At 42.6% G+C, this 21,816-nt stretch overlaps 1 protein-coding gene across 1 annotated transcript; it reads right to left on the bottom strand.

Annotated features, from left to right (window-relative positions):
- Positions 1-5,264: 5,264 nt before the first annotated feature.
- On the bottom strand, positions 5,265-20,891 carry LOC106603362 (platelet-activating factor acetylhydrolase IB subunit alpha2). The gene is made up of 6 exons (XM_014196936.2): positions 20,504-20,891; positions 19,883-19,964; positions 10,647-10,736; positions 8,508-8,624; positions 8,256-8,378; positions 5,265-7,123 (listed from the first exon to the last, which is right to left on the bottom strand). Exons 2-6 carry the CDS (start codon positions 19,961-19,963, stop codon positions 6,845-6,847), a joined length of 690 nt encoding a protein of 229 aa, XP_014052411.1. The 5' UTR covers position 19,964; positions 20,504-20,891; the 3' UTR covers positions 5,265-6,844.
- Between the last annotated feature and the right edge of the window lie 925 nt (positions 20,892-21,816).

The following is a 21,816-nucleotide window of genomic DNA, read 5'->3' on the forward strand; positions in this document are numbered from 1 at the left end:
ATGTTTATTTTATTCTATTACAATTGCCCAGAGAAAGATATTTTGTTTTGCATTTTAGAAAAAGACTCAGTGTCGTAATCCTCGCAAGGTGAGGGTGCTGGCGTATTGAAAACAGGAGATCCAATCCTTTTGACTGATAGATATTTTAAGATTTTTAAAATGACTTAAACAAAATCTCTTTCTTTGAGCAATTGTATTAGGATTAAGAATATAATTGTTCTATTTTTTTTAGCATACCAAACATTAGGAACACCTTCCTAATATTGAGTTGCACCCCCCACCCCTTTTGCCCTCAGAACAGCCTCAATACGTGGGGTATGGACTCTACAAGGTGTTGAAAGCGTTCCACACGGATGCTGGCCCATGTTGACTCGAATGCTTCCCACAATTAAGTTGGCTGGATGTCCTTTGGGTGGTGGATCATTCTTGAAACACACAGGAAACTGTTGTGTGAAAAACCCTGCAGCGTTGTAGTTCTTGACACAAATTGTTGCACCTGGCACCTCCTACCATACCCTGTTCAAAGGCACATAAATATTTTGTCTTGCCCATTCACACTCTGAATGGCACACAAACAATCCATGTCTCAATTGTCTCAAGGCTTAAAACTCCTTCTTTAACCTGTCTCCTCCCCTTCATCTACACTGATTGAGGTGAATTTCACAGGTGACATCAATAAGGGATCATATATTTCACCTGGATTCACCTGGTCAGTCTGTCATGGAAAGAGCAGATGTTCATAATGTTTTGTATGCTCAGTATTTGTATTCATTATTTTACTGCACATTCTATGCATCTTACCCAGTTGATTAACTCACCCACTCGCCCAAATCTAAAATGCCCAGATAAATCTACCCTGATTGATTTGATATTGACAAATGTTCCACATAGATATTCTGCGGTTGGTGTTTTTTGTAATGATTTAAGTGACCATTGTGCTGTTGTTGCTGTTAGAAATACTAAGATTCCTAAGACAAACCCACATTTTATTCGTAAGAGAAATCTGAAGTGTTTCAATGAGCAGGCTTTCTTTCATGATTTGTTTTATTTTGACTGGAGCAAGATTGAGCTTATCCCTGATGTGGAAACTGCCTGGAAATTCTTTCATGATGGTTTTCTCCAAATAGTAAACAGACATGCTCCATTCAGCATGTTCAGGGTTAAAGGGCGGGATAATCCATGGTTTTCTTCTGAGCTGTCTTGTATTGTTCACGACCATAATCTAGCCTGGGCTAAAGCAAGGAAATTGTGTTCTGAGGCTGATTGGCTTGTTTTTAGGCAGTTACGAAATAAGTGTTATTTTCTTCTCAGGAAGGCCAAGTCTGAATATTTTATGTCTGTTACCACTGATAACCTGAATGACCCTAGAAAGTTTTGGAAGGCTATTAAGTCTATGTCTGGTAACAGTAATGTTAATGAATTACCGTCATGTGTTTTGAAGGACTCTGTTGGAACGCATGGATGAACCAGTGAGAGCTGGTCAAACTTTTAGCTTTTTGCCATTCTCAGTGCAGGTGGTACATAAAGCCCTAAAATCCATAGATCAGAGAAAGCCTGCAGTTCCTGATCTTTTGGATCCCTGCTTTTTAAATCTGGCAGCGGATTACATAGCTGAACCACTTACATATCTGTTCAATCTAACCCTGGAATGTAATGAAATTCCAAAGATCTGGAAATCAGCATTTGTCCTGCCACTTTTGAAAGGGGGAGATCCAACTCTTTTAAATAATTATAGGCCAATCTCAAAGCTGTCACCCCTGGTGAAAATACTTGAAACCCTTGTGAGTGAACAGCTAAAATAGTTTTTTTGTCATTTAGCAGACGCTCTTATCCAGAGCGACTTACAGTAGTGAATGCATACATTTCATTTCATACATTTTTTTTCTGTGCTGGCCCCCCGTGGGAATCGAACCCACAACCCTGGCGTTGCAAACACCATGCTCTACCAACTGAGCTACAGGGAAGGCTATTTACTAACTCTATTTTATCAATGTACCAATCGGGTTTCAGGAAGAAGCATAGCACAATTACAGCAGCCATGAAGGTTTTAAATGATATCACTGACAAAAAAACAGCATTGTGTCTCACTTTTTATTGATCTCTCTAAGGCTTTTGATACAGTTGATCATGCTATACTAAGGCAGAGATTGTCGAGTGTAGGTCTTTCAGAGCATGAAGTTGCATGGTTTGTTAACTATCTGTCTGATAGAACTCAGTGCACTCAATTTGATGGGCTTATGTCTGTTAAATTGTCTGTCTTTAATGGTGTGCCCCAAGGCTCTGTACTTGGTCCCCTCTTATTCACTATTTATATAAATAATTTAGACAAAAATGTCCAAAATGCGCAACTTCATTTTTATGCTGATGATACTGTTATTTACTGTTGTGCCTCGTCTCTTACAAAAGCTTTCCAGAACTTGCAAAATGCTTTTTATACTGTTCAACATACCTTGTGTCAATTGAAGCTTATTCTCAATACTGACAAAACTAAACTAATGGTGTTTTCTAAAGCAAGAAATAGACCTGTGAACCTTTCACCTATTACTACCTGTCAGGGCAAGGAGATTGAGGTTGTAACCTCATATAAATATCTTGGAATTTTGATTGATGATGGCCTCTCTTTTAAAATGCATATTCAAAAAAAAAAAATGAAGCTGAAATTGGGATTTTATTTTAGGAATAAGGCCTGTTTTTCTTTTGAAGCCAGGAGGCTAGTATCAGCTACATTTATCCCTTTACTAGACTATGGGGATATTTTATATATGAATGCTTCCGCTCAGTGTTTGAGATCAATTGACACCCTTTACCATGGCACTTTGAGATTTATTTTAAACTGCAAAACCCTTACGCACCACTGCACTTTGTATACCAGGGTTGGCTGGCCTTCTCTAGTCACTCGTAGGCTCAGTCACTGGTATACTTTTATTTACAAAGCCATTTTGGGTTTACTACCTTTTTATTTGGGCATTTTTATTGTTCAGAAATGTGGTGGGTACTCTCTTCGTTCGCTGGACTTTATCCTGCTAACTGTTCCAAATGTCCGAACTGAATCTGGTAAAAGGGCTTTTATGTACTCTGCGCCATTGTCTTGGAACGCCTTACAAAATACTTTTAAACTGGAAGAACTTGTCCCGATTGGTATTTTTAAATCACTGATGAATGATCTTGAGACTGATTCCCTGACCTGTCAATGTTTTTAATTTGCTGTTTTGATTTTGTTATACTCTTGTGAATTCTATGGTTTTTACTAGATTACTTGTAGTTTTTCATGTTGTTTGTCTGTAATTTTTGTAATGACTTGGTGCTGCCTATCTTGGCCAGGACGCTCTTGAAAAATAGATTTTAAATCTCAATGAGCCCTTCCTGGTTAAATAAAGGTTAAATAAACTGTCTTTTTTGCTCATCTTTATCAAGGGATCCAATCATTCTGGACCCCACTAAGTATGCTGGATCCTTTTCTATTTAATCTGTCCTGTGTGATTGACCTATCCCACCAGTGTGTACTGTACCATGCAACATAGATGTGCTTTGCCACTGTGCTTTGCCACAGTCATTGTCTGACACACAGTTTTGATTGGCTAAATAGGGACCATTAATGTAATATGCTACTCCTCAGGGACCACTGACTAGGTCTGAAACACTACTCTCCTCCTTGGTGAATGGATGCTCCTCCCTCTGTCTTCTTCTCATCTTGACCTTCTGCCTCTCGTTTCCCCTCACCACCTCTCAATACCCTCTGTACCCTGGGAGTTGTGTTGAACTGTACATGGGTCTAAACATGGTGATGAGGTGGAAACATGGATATGTTTTCTTGGTATCACTGTTTTGTCATAGGCCTTGAATAAGGTTAAACCAAGGCCTCATACCTTTTAAAGGGTTAATAAATGATGTTATGATCAACTGTAAGGTCTCTGTGTGTGTGTTAAAACCTGTTTTGAGTGTTGTGACCTTCAGACACTATCTGAAGGCGTCTACATTCAGACTCCTCCTGTCTGGATCCCACCGTAGTTATCTGGTTTTCTGAGAACACAAGGCTGCAACAGACCTGATGAAACCAGCCACCTGTCAGAAGATGCTTACACCCGTTCACATTGTTATGACTCTATACTTGTGATGAAAGGTCAAGTTTCGGTCAAACCCACTTGAGTTTTTACTTGCTGATAAGATTGTTCCTGCTGTCAGGGTGAGGTTAGATTTATTAAAATGTTGTTGCTAGGGAAAGTTACGTAAGGGGGATTGGGGAGGCTGTATGAGTTACAGGATGTCTTGGACATTTTGCAGAACTTGGGGAGAAACTATCATATACTGTTATACTGTACTCTATCAACTTCTGCCTACAATTGTATTACTAAAAGGAGTATTTTAATACTTAAACAAAGTCTGTGTTTCCTTTCCATTACTAACGTATGTTTGATAATATAGACCTGATCATGTTGAAGAAATTGACCAACAGCCTATACGTCCCATCTTACCTCAGACTACTGTATAATGCTCCATGAACCATATCTCATTGACCTTCCTCCCCTCTTCTTTCAGTGGTGAGGGGACAGAGGAGTGACTTCCAAGTACCAGGTTAGCCATAGCAATTTATTAGTTACAGTAAAACAGAAATGGATGTCTTCCTATTGTTGCAGTAATCTGAATGGTATTATTAACTTCTAGTCAAAGTGAATCCTCGTTCTATTGCTGATGTGCATTAATGGACATCAATATAATAGTTTTGGCAACAAGCTATTTAATTTATTTCTTCAACTTGACTACCTTTATCCTCTCATTTTTACAATTTGTGTTGTGAGCCTTAGTAACTGTTTCATCATAAATTATTCAAACTACCACCACACCATAGAAGCAGAGATATCCGACAGGTAACTCGTAGTTGTCAGCCAGGGATAAGGGAGGGGGTTTATTCAAGACAACCCTCTTCTCTCCCTCACAATATCACTGATAATTACCAGATTTCCGTAACAGTTTTACCACAAATTGTGCAAGCGTTTGCTTGACGTTTCCTATCCAATAGCCTTGGAAAGGAAGTCATTTATTGAGACAAGCCATCAGTGTCTGTCCCATTGACAGTAAGAGGTCTGTCCCACTTGGAGAGAACGCACATAAGAGCTCCCTCTAGAGGTTAAATGGGACTCCTGCAAGTTAATTATGCAGTGACAATCAGATACTAATCTGTTAATCACAAACCTTGATGATATAATACCTTTTCTCCACATTTACACCTTAAATACAACTGAAATGAAGCAACACCACAAATTATGTACATCCATGGTCCTTTATTGGAATGCGCCGTCTTTTCAGCATGTGACAATAAGCCAGATATAGTGCACGGTTTGCACCAAATACAGATGCTCACTAATGGTCATTCTCTTACAAACACTGCCACATTCGCAACACAAGGCCATCTATCCAAGCTTCACACACACACACACACACACATATATATGTATTATATACAAATGGGCCATTTCTAAACAGTCATACAACCAATGCACAGACTCAAACATAAGTGACATACACACTTCTCACCTCCAGCTATGTTCACACACACACACACACACACACGCTTATACAGAATGCAGATCAACATAGCGCAAGAAGAATACGTGTAGACAGTTATAACATGAGAGCAGTCGATGCTCAGCAAGAGGACCTCCTAACCACTTCAGTTCAACTGCACCAGGAAACAACAGGGTTGAAAGGTCAAACACATGACATTCTCTATGTGACCCGTGGTTGGTTTTTAGTGTAGTAGACTAGTAATTCAATCAATGTTGTGTGTCAATAGCTTTACCATGGTGCTACTGTTTAAGTCGTCCTGCGACAATGTCATGTGTTAGGAGGCAGGTGGCAGTGTGGCCAGGGCTGGGTAGGGGCTCTGTATACTACACAAGACAAAATAAGGACAGAAATGAAGAGCGGCGAGAGGGTGAGCAGGAGAGAGAGAGAAAGTGCAGGGATTTTAGTTACACAGTTTTTTTCTATGTGTAAGAGAGACAGTGTCTGACAGTGTGTGTATGGCAGAAGGCCGTTATGGGAAGATCGCTTGACTTCACTGCTGTGTGTGTGTATCAAAGCAGAGAGAGGGGGAGGAGAGAAGATTTCGCAGTTGGTCCTCAGATGGAGATTAAGAGCTTGGGGCATATGGAGCCAACTCAAACTGATTTCTGAGAGAGAACGCATAGGAGTGCTTATTACTGTGCAGCTAAGCTGTGACTGAGTAGGAAGCTACTTTACATTTCATATGGCAAAACGGACCTTTTACAGTCTACTACAGTGTCTGTGTGTTTCGTTTGGGGACTATGCATGTGTGCCATTGGCCTCTCTATAATGCTTGTGCAGGTGTACTTCAGAAATGTCCCCCCTCTCTCTCTATTCTCCCACTATCAGATCTCTCTGAACGCAAGTGCTACTGTTGCTGCTACAGCATGTACATATATATATATATATATCTATCTATCTATCTATCTCTGGAAGTTGTTGACTCTCGCCACACAGTCACCCCGCACACATGCACATGATCCCATGCACTCTCCCTCCTGCAGTTTCAGTTCCACTCACATGAGAGTGCCCATTCTCTCTGCTTGGCCCAGCCCCCTCATGTGAGTGACATATCTTGATCTGACCCCTTCCCCAGACAGGAGCATGCCTCACCCCTGACTATCCCCCCTCCTCTGTTCCCAGTAGAGACTCCAGGTAGAAGTCACCCCTAAACCACAGATCTAGGACCAGACCCTGGAATAATGGTTTGGGGAATCTTCCAGCTACTCCCCAACAGAAGGAGTGTGTCAGTGAAGCATGTCCCTGGCTGTGTAGGTAAGTGACCCCTGGGGTGTGGCACTCAGACCAGTGAGGCCCTCTTCTCCTCAGGCGTCTCATCCAGTATCTGCAGCAGCAGGTCACTGAGGGGCTTGGCGATGGCCCGGTAGCCCGCCGCCGTCAGGTGCAGGAAATCAAACATGTCCCGTGTGGAGATGGTCCCGTCAGAGTGCACAAATCCCACCCCCACGTCCAGGAACTGGGCCTGGCCCAGCCGCGGCAGCCAGGAGCGCAGGAAGCCATTCACCGCCGCATTCTTCTCCCGCAGCGGGTTGGGCCCATCTCCCCGTGCCAACAGACCCTGAGATGTACAGACAGAAGGGGTTAGTTACTAAAAGGACAAACATCTGTAAACGCATACATCCTAAATCAGGGTTGGGCACAATTCAGAATTCAGAGCCAGTTTGCACTGTCCTGTGAAGGGAGTAGTACACAGAGTTGTATGAGATCTTCAGTTTCTTGGCAATTTCTCACAGGGAATAGCCATAATTTCTCAGAACAAGAATAGACTGACGAGTTTCAGAAGAAAGTTCTTTGTGTCTGGCTATTTTGAGCCTGTAATCGAACCCACAAATGGTGATGCTCCAAATACTCCACTAGTCTAAAGAAGGCCGGTTATATTGCTTCTTCAAAATCAGGACAACAGTTTTCAGCTGTGCAAACATAATTGCAAAAGGGTTTTCTAATGATCAATTAGCCTTTTAAAAATGATAAACTTGGTTTAGCTAACACAACGTGCCATTGGAACACAGGAGTGATGATTGCTGATAATGGGCCTCTGAACATTATGTAGATATTCCATTAAAAATCTTTACAACATTAATGTCTGCACTGTATTTCTGATCAATATAATATTTTAATGAACAAAAAGTGTTTTTCTTGCAAAAACAAGGACATTTCTAAGTGACACCAAACTTTTGAACGGAAGTGTATATAACAAAAATATAAAAACATTTTTTAAAAATGCATGAAATCACTGCTGTAAGTCGCTCTGGATAAGAGCGTCTGCTAAATGACTCAAATGTAAATGTTTTCCTTGATTATTCATTTTAAGAGTTTGTCCTGAAAATCTATTGTTTCAACAATATTTGATATGCATTTATATAACATGTTTGATGTTATGTAAAATATGTATATTTGAATAGACTCCAATAATTTCATTTTAATTGCATTGATTTCAGTGAAATTCAATTATTTCCTTAAATTCACACTCAAATTGCATATCTGTATCCTGTTTCCTGCATCAATTCAACAAAATCGAATAAAAATGTGAATATATGAAGCATCCTCAATTAAATTCTGAATTAATATACATGCTCATATAGTATTGACACTGAGGTGATAATGCAAACTTCCTGAATGCAAACACTGCATGAGATTGAAATGTTATACTCCAGATACACTGTAGACAAAAAATGAAAACCTTCACTTACCAGAACAACAACCTTAGTCTTAGGAAGACGGGAGGTGAGCAGCTGTGCAATGGCAAGGATTCCCCCTGCAACTTGCTCAGCTGAGTGCTCGTGATTGTTGGTTCCTACCCACACCACCGTCACCTGGAGGTGACCAACGAGGTATTGATTAGGTGTTCTGATCTGGATGAAAAGCATTACAGGACCAAAACTGTCCACCTGTGCTGTGCCCTTTTCCCTCTCAGGGCCTGTGCTGGCCCAGTTGAATCTCACCTTGGGCCTGATGTTGTCCAGTTCTCCATTCTGCAGCCTCCACAGCACATTACAGGTGGTGTCTCCCCCGATTCCAAAGTTCAGCGCGTGCAGTGGAGAGAAAAGCTCCCGCCAGATCTGTGGACACACACAGGGTTTTTTCTGGAACAAAAAGGGTGTGGCTATAGGTTTGGTCAGCCAGTCTGAATTTTAGAGAACATTTTAGAAGCCCCCATCCTGGCAGTGTAGGAGAAATGTTTGCAGTTTTAAAGTGAATTTCATGCAATTCTACACATTTTGCCATAGAGCTCACATTTTAAGTTTTTCTCCCCAATTTCATGGTATCCAAATTGGTAGTTAGTCTTGCCTCATCGCTGCAACTCCTGAACGGACTCGGGAGAGGCGAAAGTCGAGAGCCGTGCGTCCTCTGAAACACGACTCAACCAAGCCGCACCGCTTCTTGATAAAATGCCCTCTTAACCCGGAAGCCAGTCGCACCAATGTGTTGGAGGAAACACTGTACACCTGGCGACCGTGTCAGCATGCATGTTCCCGGACCACCACAGGAGTCGCTAGAGTGCGATGGGACAAGGACATCCCAGCCGGCCATTCAAGGGTTTTTCTTTATTTTTTACATTGTAGAATAATAGTGAAGACATCAAAACTATGAACTAACACATGGAATCATGTAGTAATAAAACTTTTTTTTTTAAGTGTTGAACAAATCGAAATATATTTTAGATTCTTCAGAGTAGCCACCCATTGCCTTTATGACAGCTTTGCACACTCCTGGCATTCTCTCAACCAGCTTCACATGGAATGCTTTTCCAACAGTCTTGGAATATGCTCAGCACTTGTTGGCTGCTTTCCTTCACTCTGTGGTTCAACTTAATCCAAACCATCTAAATTGAGTTATGGTCAGGTCATCTGATGCTGCACTCCATCACCTTCCTTCTTGGTCAAATACCCCTTACACAGCCTGGAGGTGTGTTGGGTCATTCTCCTGTGGGAAAACAAATGATAGTCCCAGTAAGTGAAAACCAGATGGGATGGCATATCGCTGCAGAACGCTATTGTAGCTATGCTGGTTAAGTGTGTCTTGAATTCTAAATAAATCCCTAGTGTCACCAGTAGAGCACCATCACACCTCCTCCTCCATGCTTCACGGTGGGAACCACACATGTGGAGATCATCCGTTCACCTACTCTGCATCTCACAAAGACACGGCGGTTGGAACCAAAAATCTCAAATTTGGACCAAAGTATAGTTTTCCACCCGTCTAATGTGCATTGCTCGTGTTTCTTGACCCAAGCAAGTATCTTCTTCTTATTGATGTCCTTTAGTCGTGGTTTCTTTGCAGCAATTCGACCATGATTCATGCAGTCTCCTTTGAATTGTTGATGTTGAGATGTGTCTGTTACTCGAAATCTGTGAAGCATTTATTTGGGCTGCAATCTGAGGTGCATTTAACTCTAATGAACATATCCTCTGCAGCAGAGGTAACTCTGGGTCTTCCTTTCCTATGGCGGTCCTCATGAGAGCCAGTTTCATTATAGCGCTTGATGGCTTTTGTGACTGCACCTGAAGAATCTTGAAATTTTCCAGATTATCCAGATTCTTGCCATAATATGGTCTTGGTCTTTTACCAAATAGGGCTACCTTGTCACACAACTGATTGGCTCAAACGCATTAAGGAAAGAAATTCCACAAATGAACTTTTAACAAGGCACACCAGTTAATTGAAATGCATTCCAGGTGACTACCTAATGAAGCTGGTTGAGAGAATACCAAGAGTGTGCAAAGCTCTCAAGGCAAAGGGTGGCTACTTTGAAGAATGTAAAATATATTTTGATTTGTTTAACACTTTTTTGCTTACTACATGATTCCATATGTGTCATTTCATAGTTTTGATGTCTTCACTATTATTCTACAATGTAGAAAATAGTAAAAATAAAGAAAACCCCTTGAATGAGTAGGTGTGTCCAAACTGACTGTTTTTGTTTAATTTATTTTAACACTGTTTGGACTTAGTTGTAGTTATGAAAAACACCAGGGTCATAGCACAAAGAAAAACAACTAACACATGCACTGAGGTGAACACACACAGGATTCTAAGTGATATAACACAGTATGTATACACAGGCAGATCTCCTCTCTCACCTCGTACTGCTGCATTAGCTGCACCATGGAGTCTCCTATAAACAGCACCTCCGGCTCCGCGTCCTTACACTCCTGAACAAACCGTGTGTGCTGCACAAACACATGTCATCATCACCAGGCAGACACTACTACACAACAAGATAACGTTATACAATGGTGGAGATAGAGATGAACATAGGAGGGTCATGACTCTGTTGTTTCAGCCATGTTAGTTTTCCTCTATGCTAGGGTTCACCAACTACATTCAGCCGTGGGGAAAAACATTATTTTGAGGGGATGGTCAGGGGGCCAGACTATAACTACAAATAATTTGTAGACTGCAAGAGGCCCAAACAGATATAATATCTGAATTAAAACATTCATTTCAAACCTTGCTTACATTTGTATATGATCACATACAGTATCTCTATTATGTGTGGGAATACTCTGGAACAGATTTACAAAATGTTTCTCTTGGAGCTGATTTGCTGGTATTTTTACAGTCTTACGCCCAACAATAATAATAATAATAAAAATTAGGGAAGCACAATATCATTGGTGAACATATCGGAATCGGCTGATATTAGCTAAAAATACCAACATCGAGCAGTCATTTGAAAGAGTAAGACAATTTCAGCGAGGCAACTCAAAGGCGAAATCCATTAAAGCCAAGATAATGGAATTCATTCCCCTTGACAATCAGCCGTTCTGTCATGGGTGATGTTGGCTTTCACCGACTGGTCGAGCACCAGTACAAATTACCAAGTGCGCTATTTTTCAGATGCTGCCCTACTGGAGTTACACAATAATAGCGTCACTGCTATTAGCTTCACGACATACATACTATGGAACGCCGTTTGGGTCTTTGTATGTCAAAAAAGATACAGTAGCACTGTCAAAGCTGTAGAAAAGAAATCTGCGTCCGTGTGCGTGTTAACTATTTAACTGTACAAGAATGCTTAAAAGGCAACTAAAATTGTAAATATCGGTATCGGGGGGTTTTTTGCAAGAAAAATATCGGATATCGGAATTGGCAAAAAAATGTAATATTTGTATTAGTGATGCACCGATATAGATAATTTTTTTGCTCAGAAAACTTGGGGAACCCTGCTCTATGCTCTCTACACACATGTATTACCAACCATCAGTGACCTCCGGGTCAGTTGCTGACAGGACAGTATGACTTGGTGTTCAGGTGTGATGTAGTGAGAGAGGCATTAGGGTAGCCCAATAATTGATTAAAGGAGCCTAACTCGTTATAGTCCAAGGACCTTCCATCTTCTGTTTAAAGGTGAACTGGCTCTGATAGCCAAAAACTCCATCTAAATGTGAAACAATTCTTAATTGCGGTAATTCTAGAAACATAAATCCCTCTACTTTCATATCAAATCAATATCATTTCAAATGCAAACTTACTGTACACTGTTTTAACAGTTACAGCTGACAGTATTTTTCAGTAACAACAGGTTTGTGTAGGGCTGGGCGATATATCAAATTAATTTGTTTTAGCACAATGTTCCAAATGCCTGTATCACAAGAATCAACATACTTAAAACAAAAAGTACCTTCCGTCTCACACAGACACCAAGCCCCTCCCACTGTGTACCTTCCATTTTTTTATTTTACCTTTATTTAACCAGGTAGGCTAGTTGAGAACAAGTTCTCATTTGCAACTGCGACCTGGCCAAGATAAAGCATAGCAATTCGACACATACAACAAATGAGTTACACATGGAATAAACAAAACATAGTCAATAATACAGTAGAACAAAAGAAAACAAAAAGTCTATATACAGTGAGTGCAAATGAGGTAAGTTAAGGCAATAAATAGGCCATGGTGGCGAAGTAATTACAATATAGCAATTAAACACTGGAATGGTAGATGTGCAGAAGATGAATGTGCAAGTAGAGATACTGAGGTGCAAAGGAGCAAGATAAATAAATAAATAAATAAATAAATACAGTATGGGGATGAGGTAGGTAGATAGATGGGCTGTTTACAGATGGGCTATGTACAGGTGCAGTGATCTGTGAACTGCTCTGACAGCTGGTGCTTAAAGCTAGTGAGCGAGATATGAGTCTCCAGCTTCAGAGATTTTTGCAGTTCGTTCCAGTCATTGGCAGCAGAGAACTGGAAGGAAAGACGACCAAAGGAGGAATTGGCTTTGGGGGGTGACCAGTGAGATATACCTGCTGGAGCGCGTGCTACGAGTGGGTGCTGCTATGGTGACCAGTAAGCTGAGATAAGGCGGGGCTTTACCTAGCAGAGACTTGTAGATAACCTGTAGCCAGTGGGTTTGGCAACGATTATGAAGCGAGGGCCAACCAACGAGAGCGTACAGGTCGCAATGGTGGGTAGTGTATGGGGCTTTGGTGACAAAACGGATGGCACTGTGATAGACTGCATCCAGTTTGTTGAGTAGAGTGTTGGAGGCTATTTTATAGATGATATCACTGAAGTCGAGGATCGGTAGGATGGTCAGTTTTACGAGGGTATGTTTGGCAGCATGAGTGAAGGATGCTTTGTTGCGATATAGGAAGCCGATTCTAGATTTAATTTTGGAGATGCTTAATGTGAGCCTGGAAGGAGAGTTTACAGTCTAACCAGACACCCAGGTATTTGTAGTTGTCCATGTATTCTAAGTCAGAGCCGTCCAGAGTAGTGATGCTGGACGGGCGAGCAGGTGCGGGCAGTGATCGATTGAATAGCATGCATTTAGTTTTACTTGCGTTTAAAAGCAGTTGGAGGCCACGGAAGGAGAGTTGTATGGCATTGAAGCTCATCTGGAGGTTAGTTAACACAGTGTCCAAAGAGGGGCCAGAAGTATACAGAATGGTGTCGTCTGCGTAGAGGTGAATCAGAAAATCACCAGCCTCAAGAGAAACATCATTGATGTATACAGAGAACAGAGTCGGCCCGAGAATTGAACCCTGTGGCACACCCATAGAGACTTCCAGAGGCCCGGACAACAGGCCCTCCGATTTGACACACTGAACTCTATCAGAGAAGTAGTTGGTAAACCAGGCGAGGAAATCATTTGAGAAACCAAGGCTGTTGAGTCTGCCAATAAGAATGTGGTGATTGACAGAGTCGAAAGCCTTGGCCAGGTCGATGACTATGGCTGCACAGTAATGTCTCTTATCGATGGCGGTTATGATGTCGTTTAGGACCTTGAGCGTGGCTGAGGTGCACCCATGACCAGCTCTGAAACCAGATTGCATAGCGGAGAAGGTACGGTGGGATTTGAAATGGTCGGTAATCTGTTTGTTAACTTGGCCTTCGAAGACCTTAGAAAGACAGGGTAGGATAGATATAGGTCTGTAGCAGTTTGGGTCTAGTGTCACCCCCTTTGAAGAGGGGGATGACCGCTGCAGCTTTCCAATCTTTGGGGATCTCAGACGATATAAAAGAGAGGTTGAACAGGCTAGTAATAGGGGTTGCAACAATTTCGGCGGATAATTTTAGAAAGAGTGGGTCCAGATTGTCTAGCCCGGCTGATTTGTATGGGTCCAGATTTTGCAGTTCTTTCAGAACATCAGCTATCTGGATTTGGGTGAAGGAGAAATGGTGGGGGCTTTGGCGGGTTGCTGTGGAGGGTGCCGGCAGTTGACCGGGGTAGGGGTGGCCAGGTGGAAAGCATGGCCAGCCGTAGAGAAATGCTTATTGAAATTCTCAGTTGTAGTGGATTTATCGGTGGTAACAGTGTTTCCTAGCCTCAGAGCAGTGGGCAGCTGGGAGGAGGTGCTCTTATTCTCCATGGACTTTACAGTGTCCCAGAACTTTTGAGTTTGTACTACAGGATGCAAATTTCTGTTTGAAAAAGCTAGCCTTAGCTTTTCTAACTGCCTGTGTATATTTGTTCCTAACTTCCATGAAAAGTTACATATCACGGGGGCTATTCAATGCTAATGCCGAACGCCACAGGATGTTTTTGTGCTGGTCAAGGGCAGACAGGTCTGGAGTGAACCAAGGACTATATCTATTCCTAGTTCTAAATTTTTTGAGCGGGGCATGCTTATTTCAGATGGTGAGGAAGGCACTTTTAAAGAATAGCCAGGCATCTACTGACGGGATAAGGTCAATGTCATTCCAGGATACACCGGCCAGGTCGATTAGAAAGGCCTGCTCGCAGAAGTGTTTTAGGGAGCATTTGACAGTGATGAGGGGTGGTCGTTTGGTCGCAGACCCATTACGGATGCAGGCAATGAGGCAGTGATCGCTGAGATCTTGATTGAAAACAGCAGAGGTGTATTTGGAGGGTGAGTTAGTTAGGATGACTTCTATGAGGGTGCCCGTGTTTACGGATTTGGGGTTGTACCTGGTAGGTTCATTGATCATTTGTGTGAGATTGAGGGCATCAAGCTTAGATTGTGGGATGGCCGGGGTGTTAAGCATGTCCCAGTTTAGGTCACCTAGTAGCACGAGCTCAGAAGATAGATGGGGGGCAATCAATTCACATATGGTATCGAGGGCACAGCTGGGGGCAGAGGGAGGTCTATAGCAAGCGGCAACAGTGAGAGACTTGTTTCTGGAAAGGTGAATTTTTAGAAGTAGAAGCTCGAATTGTTTGGGTACAGACTTGGATAGTAATACAGAACTCTGCAGGCTATCTTTGCAGTAGATTGCAACACCGCCCCCTTTGACAATTCTATCTTGGCGGAAAATGTTATAGTTAGCGATGGAGATTTCATGTTTTTTGGAGTGTGCTAAAGCAGTGAGTAAAACAAACTTAGGGAGTAGACTTCTAATGTTAACATGCATGAAACCAAGGCTTTTACGGTTACAGAAGTCAACAAATGAAAGCACCTGGGGAGTGGGAGTGGAGCTAGGCACTGCAGGACCTGGATTAACCTCCACATCACCAGAGGAGAAGTAGGATAAGGGTTCGGCTAAAAGGCTATACGAACTGGCCGTCTAGCAGGTTTCTGGGCACGATAGCATAGATTCAAGGCGTAGTGTACAGACAAAGGTAAGGTAGGATGTGAGTACATTGGAGGTAAACCTAGGCAGTGAGTAATGAGAGAGATATAGTCTCTAGAGATGTTTAAACCAGGTGATGTCATCGCATATGTAGGAGGTGTAACAACATGGTTGGTTAAGGCATATTGAGCAGGGCTAGAGGCTCTACAGTGAAATAAGACAGTAATCACTAACCAGGACAGTAATGGACGAGGCATATTGATATTAGAGAGAAGCATGCGTAGCCAAGTGAACATATGGGTCCAGTGAGTGGTTGGGCTGACTGGGACACGGCGATTCAGACAGTTTGCAGGCCGATGCTAACAGTTAGTAGGCCGATGCTAACAGTTAGTAGGCCGGGGCAAAACATGCTAGCAGTTAGCAGACCGGGTTAGCAAGCAAGCAGTTGGCAGACCCGGGCTAGCAAGTTAACCTTTGGGGGACGTCGCGATGGGGGTAAGTCTGTTTTTGCCTCGTCGTGCGTTGACGTCGATAGACCAGTCGTGGAATTAGTAGGGTTCCATGTAGCTCTAGGTAGCTAGTAGGCCGCGGTTAGCAGAATGGTCCTTCAGCGGACATCGCGCCTTCTCACACAGACACCAAGCCCCTCCCACTCCCAACAATAACAATGAAAGATAACTTGTTCCTCTCTGACAACAAGCAGTTTAAACTCGATATTTGCATTTGAGGATTGGTCCAACAGAGTGGGTCATATGGACACCGAAACACTTAGACATTATTTTACTGTAATAGAGGAGAACTAAACCTTTTTAACAATACCCAAAATACAGAACAGACCCTACCAAAACGAGTATCAATGAACAAGATTGTGGAAAATGAATGCTCGGTTTCTTTCGCACGTGGCATTGCGGTACCACTAGCAGAATTTTAGACTTAAGTGCTAGCTGTCTAGTCTGTGTTTTAGAATTGTGCAATGAGCATAAAGACTCATTTATATCAGGAATTGGCAACTCGTTCTCATTCTGAGAACTAAGCATCTTCTTATCCAGGTAGGCCATTTGACTTCAACATCTGTGGACAGGCTAGCATGCTGTTCCGTTGGAGACGGACAGGAGGGTGTATTCATAACAGCAAGCAAATAGATCCAAGTTGGCTAGACTTTAAATACACGGAACAAAAATATAAAACGCAACATGTAGTGTTGGTCGCATGTTTCATGAGCTGAATTTTTTTTAAAGAGCCCAAAAATGTGGCAGTACCTTCAACCAGCCTCACAACTGCAGACCACATGTATGGTGCCGTGTGGGTAAATGGTTTGCGTATGTCAACGTTGTGAACAGAGTGCCCCATGGTGGCGGTGGGGTTATAGTATGGGCAGGCATAAGCTATGAACAATGAACACAATCGCATTTTATCAATGGCAATTTGAATGCACAGAGATACCGTAATGATATCCTGATGCACATTGTCATGCCATTCATCTGCCGCCATTACCTCATGTTTCAGCATGATAATGCACGGCCCCATGTCACAAGAATCTGTACAACATTTCTGGAAGCTGAAAATGTACCAATTCTTTAATGGCCTGCATACTCACCAGACATGCCACCCATTCAACATGTTTGGGATGCTCTGGACGGACGTATACGAAAGCATGTCCCGCCAATATTCAGCAACTTCGCACAACCATTGAAGAAGAGTGGGACAACATTCCACAATCAACAGCCTGATCAACTCTATGCGAAGGAGATGTGTCGCACTGCATGAGGCAAATGGTGGTCACACCAGATACTGACTGCTTGTCTGATCCACACCCCTACTTTTTTTTTTTAAGGCATCTGTGACCAGATGTATATCTGTATTCCCAGTCATGTGAAATCCATAGATTTGGGCCTAATGAATTTATTTCAATTAACTGATTTCCTTATATGAACTGTAACTCAGTAAAATCTTTGAAATTGTTGCATTTATATTTTTGTTAAGTATATAAGATTAGCTTGCTACTCACTAGCACACAGGCTTGTGCTAAGAGATTTATGAGACCTGTGTTAATGTTCTAGAATGATTCCTGCTTCCAAAAGTTGGCCATTGTTAGTGGATGTGCATAGTTCTGGTTAAATGTAAAAAAATAAAATAACACATTTTTTATAGACTTGAAAGCCTGGTTAAACAAATGATTACATCATTAGTGAGTCTTATTGTTGTGGAAGGCTTATACACTGCTCAAAAAAATATAGGGAACACTAAAATAACACATCCTAGATCTGAATGAATGAAAGAAATAATCTTATTAAATACTTTTTTCTTTACATAGTTGAATGTGCTGACAACAAAAATAATCAATGGAAATCCAATTTATCAACCCATGGAGGTCTGGATTTGGAGTCACACTCAAAATTAAAGTGGAAAACCACACTACAGGCTGATCCAACTTTGATGTAATGTCCTTAAAACAAGTCAAAATGAGGCTCAGTAGTGTGTGTGGCCTCCACGTGCCTGTATGACCTCCCTACAACGCCTGGGCATGCTCCTGATGAGGTGGCGGATGGTCTCCTGAGGGATCTCCTCCCAGACCTGGACTAAAGCATCCGCCAACTCCTGGACAGTCTGTGGTGCAACGTGGCGTTGGTGGATGGAGCGAGACATAATGTCCCAGATGCTCAATTGGATTCAGGTCCGGGGAACGGGCAGGCCAGTCCATAGCATCAATGCCTTCCTCTTGCAGGAACTGCTGACACACTCCAGCCACATGAGGTCTAGCATTGTCTTGTATTAGGAGGAACCCAGGGCCAACCGCACCGGCATATGGTCTCACAAGGGGTCTGAGGATCTCATCTCGGTACCTAATGGCAGTCAGGCTACCTCTGGCGAGCACATGGAGGGCTGTGCGGCCCCCCAAAGAAATGCCACCCCACACCATGACTGACCCACCACCAAACCGGTCATGCTGGAGGATGTTGCAGGCAGCAGAAAGTTCTCCACGGCGTCTCCAGACTCTGTCACGTCTGTCACATGTGCTCAGTGTGAACCTGCTTTCATCTGTGAAGAGCACAGGGCGCCAGTGGCGAATTTGCCAATCTTTGTGTTCTCTGGCAAATGCCAAACGTCCTGCACGGTGTTGGGCTGTAAGCACAACCCCCACCTGTGGATGTCGGGCCCTCATACCACCCTCATGGAGTCTGTTTCTGACCGTTTCAGCAGACACATGCACATTTGTGGCCTGCTGGAGGTCATTTTGCAGGGCTCTGGCAGTGCTCCTCCTGCTCCTCCTTGCACAAAGGCGGAGGTAGCGGTCCTGCTGCTGGGTTGTTGCCCTCCTACGGCCTCCTCCACTTCTCCTGATGTACTGGCCTGTCTCCTGGTAGCGCCTCCATGTTCTGGACACTACGCTGACAGACACAGCAAACCTTCTTGCCACAGTTCGCATTGATGTGCCATCCTGGATGAGCTGCACTACCTGAGCCACTTGTGTGGGTTGTAGACTCCGTCTCATGCTACCACTAGAGTGAAAGCACCGCCAGCATTCAAAAGTGACCAAAACATCAGCCAGGAAGCATAGGAACTGAGAAGTGGTCTGTGGTCACCACCTGCAGAACCACTCCTTTATTGGGGGTGTCTTGCTAATTGCCTATAATTTCCACCTGTTGTCTATTCCATTTGCACAACAGCATGTGAAATTTATTGTCAATCAGTGTTGCTTCCTAAGTGGACAGTTTGATTTCACAGAAGTGTGATTGACTTGGAGTTACATTGAGTTGTTTAAGTGTTCCCTTTATTTTTTTGAGCAGTGTATTTAGCCTATATATAATTTTACAAGCACTGAATTCATTAGATTATTCCTGTTTAAAATGAACTGTGCAACAAAACTTAGAAAAACACACAAAAAAAACAAGATACTGCATCTCATGAATCAGCCATAAGTATATACATTTTTTTTTTTAAGTAAAAAATATCCCCCAGCATTACGGCCATATCCCCCAGCATTATGTTTGCGGCGTCGTCTTCTGGTTTACACACAGGTGTTCGAGATGCAGATAGAAACTCAGTCTTCCATAATCTAGCGCAGCAACATGGAAATATGGCCATGTGGGAACAATAACTCTATAAAAAGGTGTGTATCAATTTAACCTTTTGTTTTTTGAAAATGATTTCTTGGGGATATGAAAGATAAGGTCCTTATTTTTCCAAAACCATACCGCAAGCGATGTGTTAATGTTCAGACCAAGCGTAGGGCTCTTAAAAAAACTCCCCGTACAGAAGAGGCCTTCGTCCAATAACTCTTATGTGTAATAGAACTGAGAATCAAAATCCAGGGCTAGCAGTACGGTAGACTAACCTGGGACATCCAGCGGTCATCTCCATGTACGTCCTCTACTGCCTGGGCCACTGCTGCGGGGTTCATCTCATCACCACTCATCCTATCAGAGACACATCAGAGGAGTTAAATCACACAGACAATTAAAATAATAGCCATGTCCTTTAATATGCCCTGAAGATTAACGAATAACGTCATCTGGTAGGTTATTGTCAGACAGTTGATGAGGCTAGCGACTAGCTTTCAGTCCCCCTGCTGTGCACAGAGCGAGTGCTGATGGAGATAACAGCGCCTGCTCACTAGGGAGGCCCCACACAGACAGCCAGGCCAGGATGCGAGTATCTAATGACAACACCTTATATGAAACCAAATGGCTGGAATTGAGCACAACAATATGAATCGACTACTGATCGACTATCATGGGTTATTGCTAAGTGCTAGCAATTCAGAAAGCTTAAATTGAGTTTGAATGATGAAATCGTGGCATATGCGCTTCATTTTCACCGCCCGAGCCAGACGACCAAGTAAGCACCAGTAATCACTGCGGACTGTCTCTGTTCTCTCTCCCGACCAACACACAAGGCACGCCCACCGGACAAGGGTCAGTCAATCCGTGAAACCGCTGGTACCCTACCCACTTACCTGGAGGTCTCTGATGATGGTTAATTTTTGCCAATATAACCACAATATTCCCTCGCGCACGGAGGCTGCACGGCTCCGATGTGCGTGTGCGACCAATGATGGCTTGCTAACGTAGTGCTTCGGTGCGGATGCTGCTGTCGCGCTTGGAGCTAGTTAGCTACTAGCTGGCTAGCAACTCCTTGTTTTCAGTCAATAAACAACTGCGATATAGCTTATATGTTGTTCTAACTCCAACAACTATCTGCAAAATAAATGTATCAGAAATGATTGTAAATGTGAAATGTATGGGTCGAGTCAACCCAACCTCCCGCTCTTCAGCATGTAACGTTTCCTCTCCCCTCCCTCCTTTTCTCTCTCCTTTTCTCTCTCCAGTCTCAATGGTCCACTTCCGCTTTGGAATTGCCCATCGAGATAAGTCTTCTTCGTTGGTATAATGGCGTTTGCAACAATTATATGTGCATAACACCACCAACTGTACAGGTGGATAATAAGGATAAACAATTTTTTAAAATAATAATATATATATATTTTTAAATTAAACAATCCATACTATCAGCAACGAAATTTTAATTATACTAAATCAGCCTGCTTTTCTGTTTTAAATCAGGTCTCTACACAGGCTCAGAAGGATCCTGTGATGGCGGTACATTTCCTGGCGACAATAGTCTGTGTTAAATGCTCTACAGCAAAGCTTTCTCTACCCTTAACCTTGTTCTGAACACCTCCAAAACAAAGGTCACGTGGTTTGGTAAGAAGAATGCCCCTCTCCTTACAAGTTTGATTACTACCTCTGAGGGTTTGAGATGAGTCGTGTATCTCCCATTGAAGCATGTTCCGCCTCTTGGGCTTTCATTTAATACTAGGTAGGTAGCACATTTAAAATCATTATCTATTGACATGATTTCCGATCATTATTATATCAGTATCTTTATTTAGTGGGTTGGAATGTAAATTACAGATTGAAGATGATTTTCAGGTTTTGGTGTAATACACAGAAATGCCCACCAGGTGGCAGCAGTCGCTGGCTGCATAGTGTACCCAATACAGTGACAAAACTTTGCTTTAGTTGTTTTGAAAATAAACAATATGTTGTCCCAGAGACCTCATTAGGAACATTATACCTAAATGTTGTCCCAGCGTGGGAGATCGTACCTTTATATTGGTTCTGGCGCTTGGGACATAATACCTTTATATTCTCCCAGGGACATCAAAGGCCTAACTAATGTGTGCATTGCTATTGCATGCGCAATTTGATGGAAATGACCGGGAGAAAAACAGATTTAGCCTGCGGGTAAAAGTATTCCTACTGCGTA

This window comes from Salmo salar, chromosome ssa04, assembly GCF_905237065.1.
Source record: "Salmo salar chromosome ssa04, Ssal_v3.1, whole genome shotgun sequence".
NCBI lineage: Eukaryota > Metazoa > Chordata > Actinopteri > Salmoniformes > Salmonidae > Salmo > Salmo salar.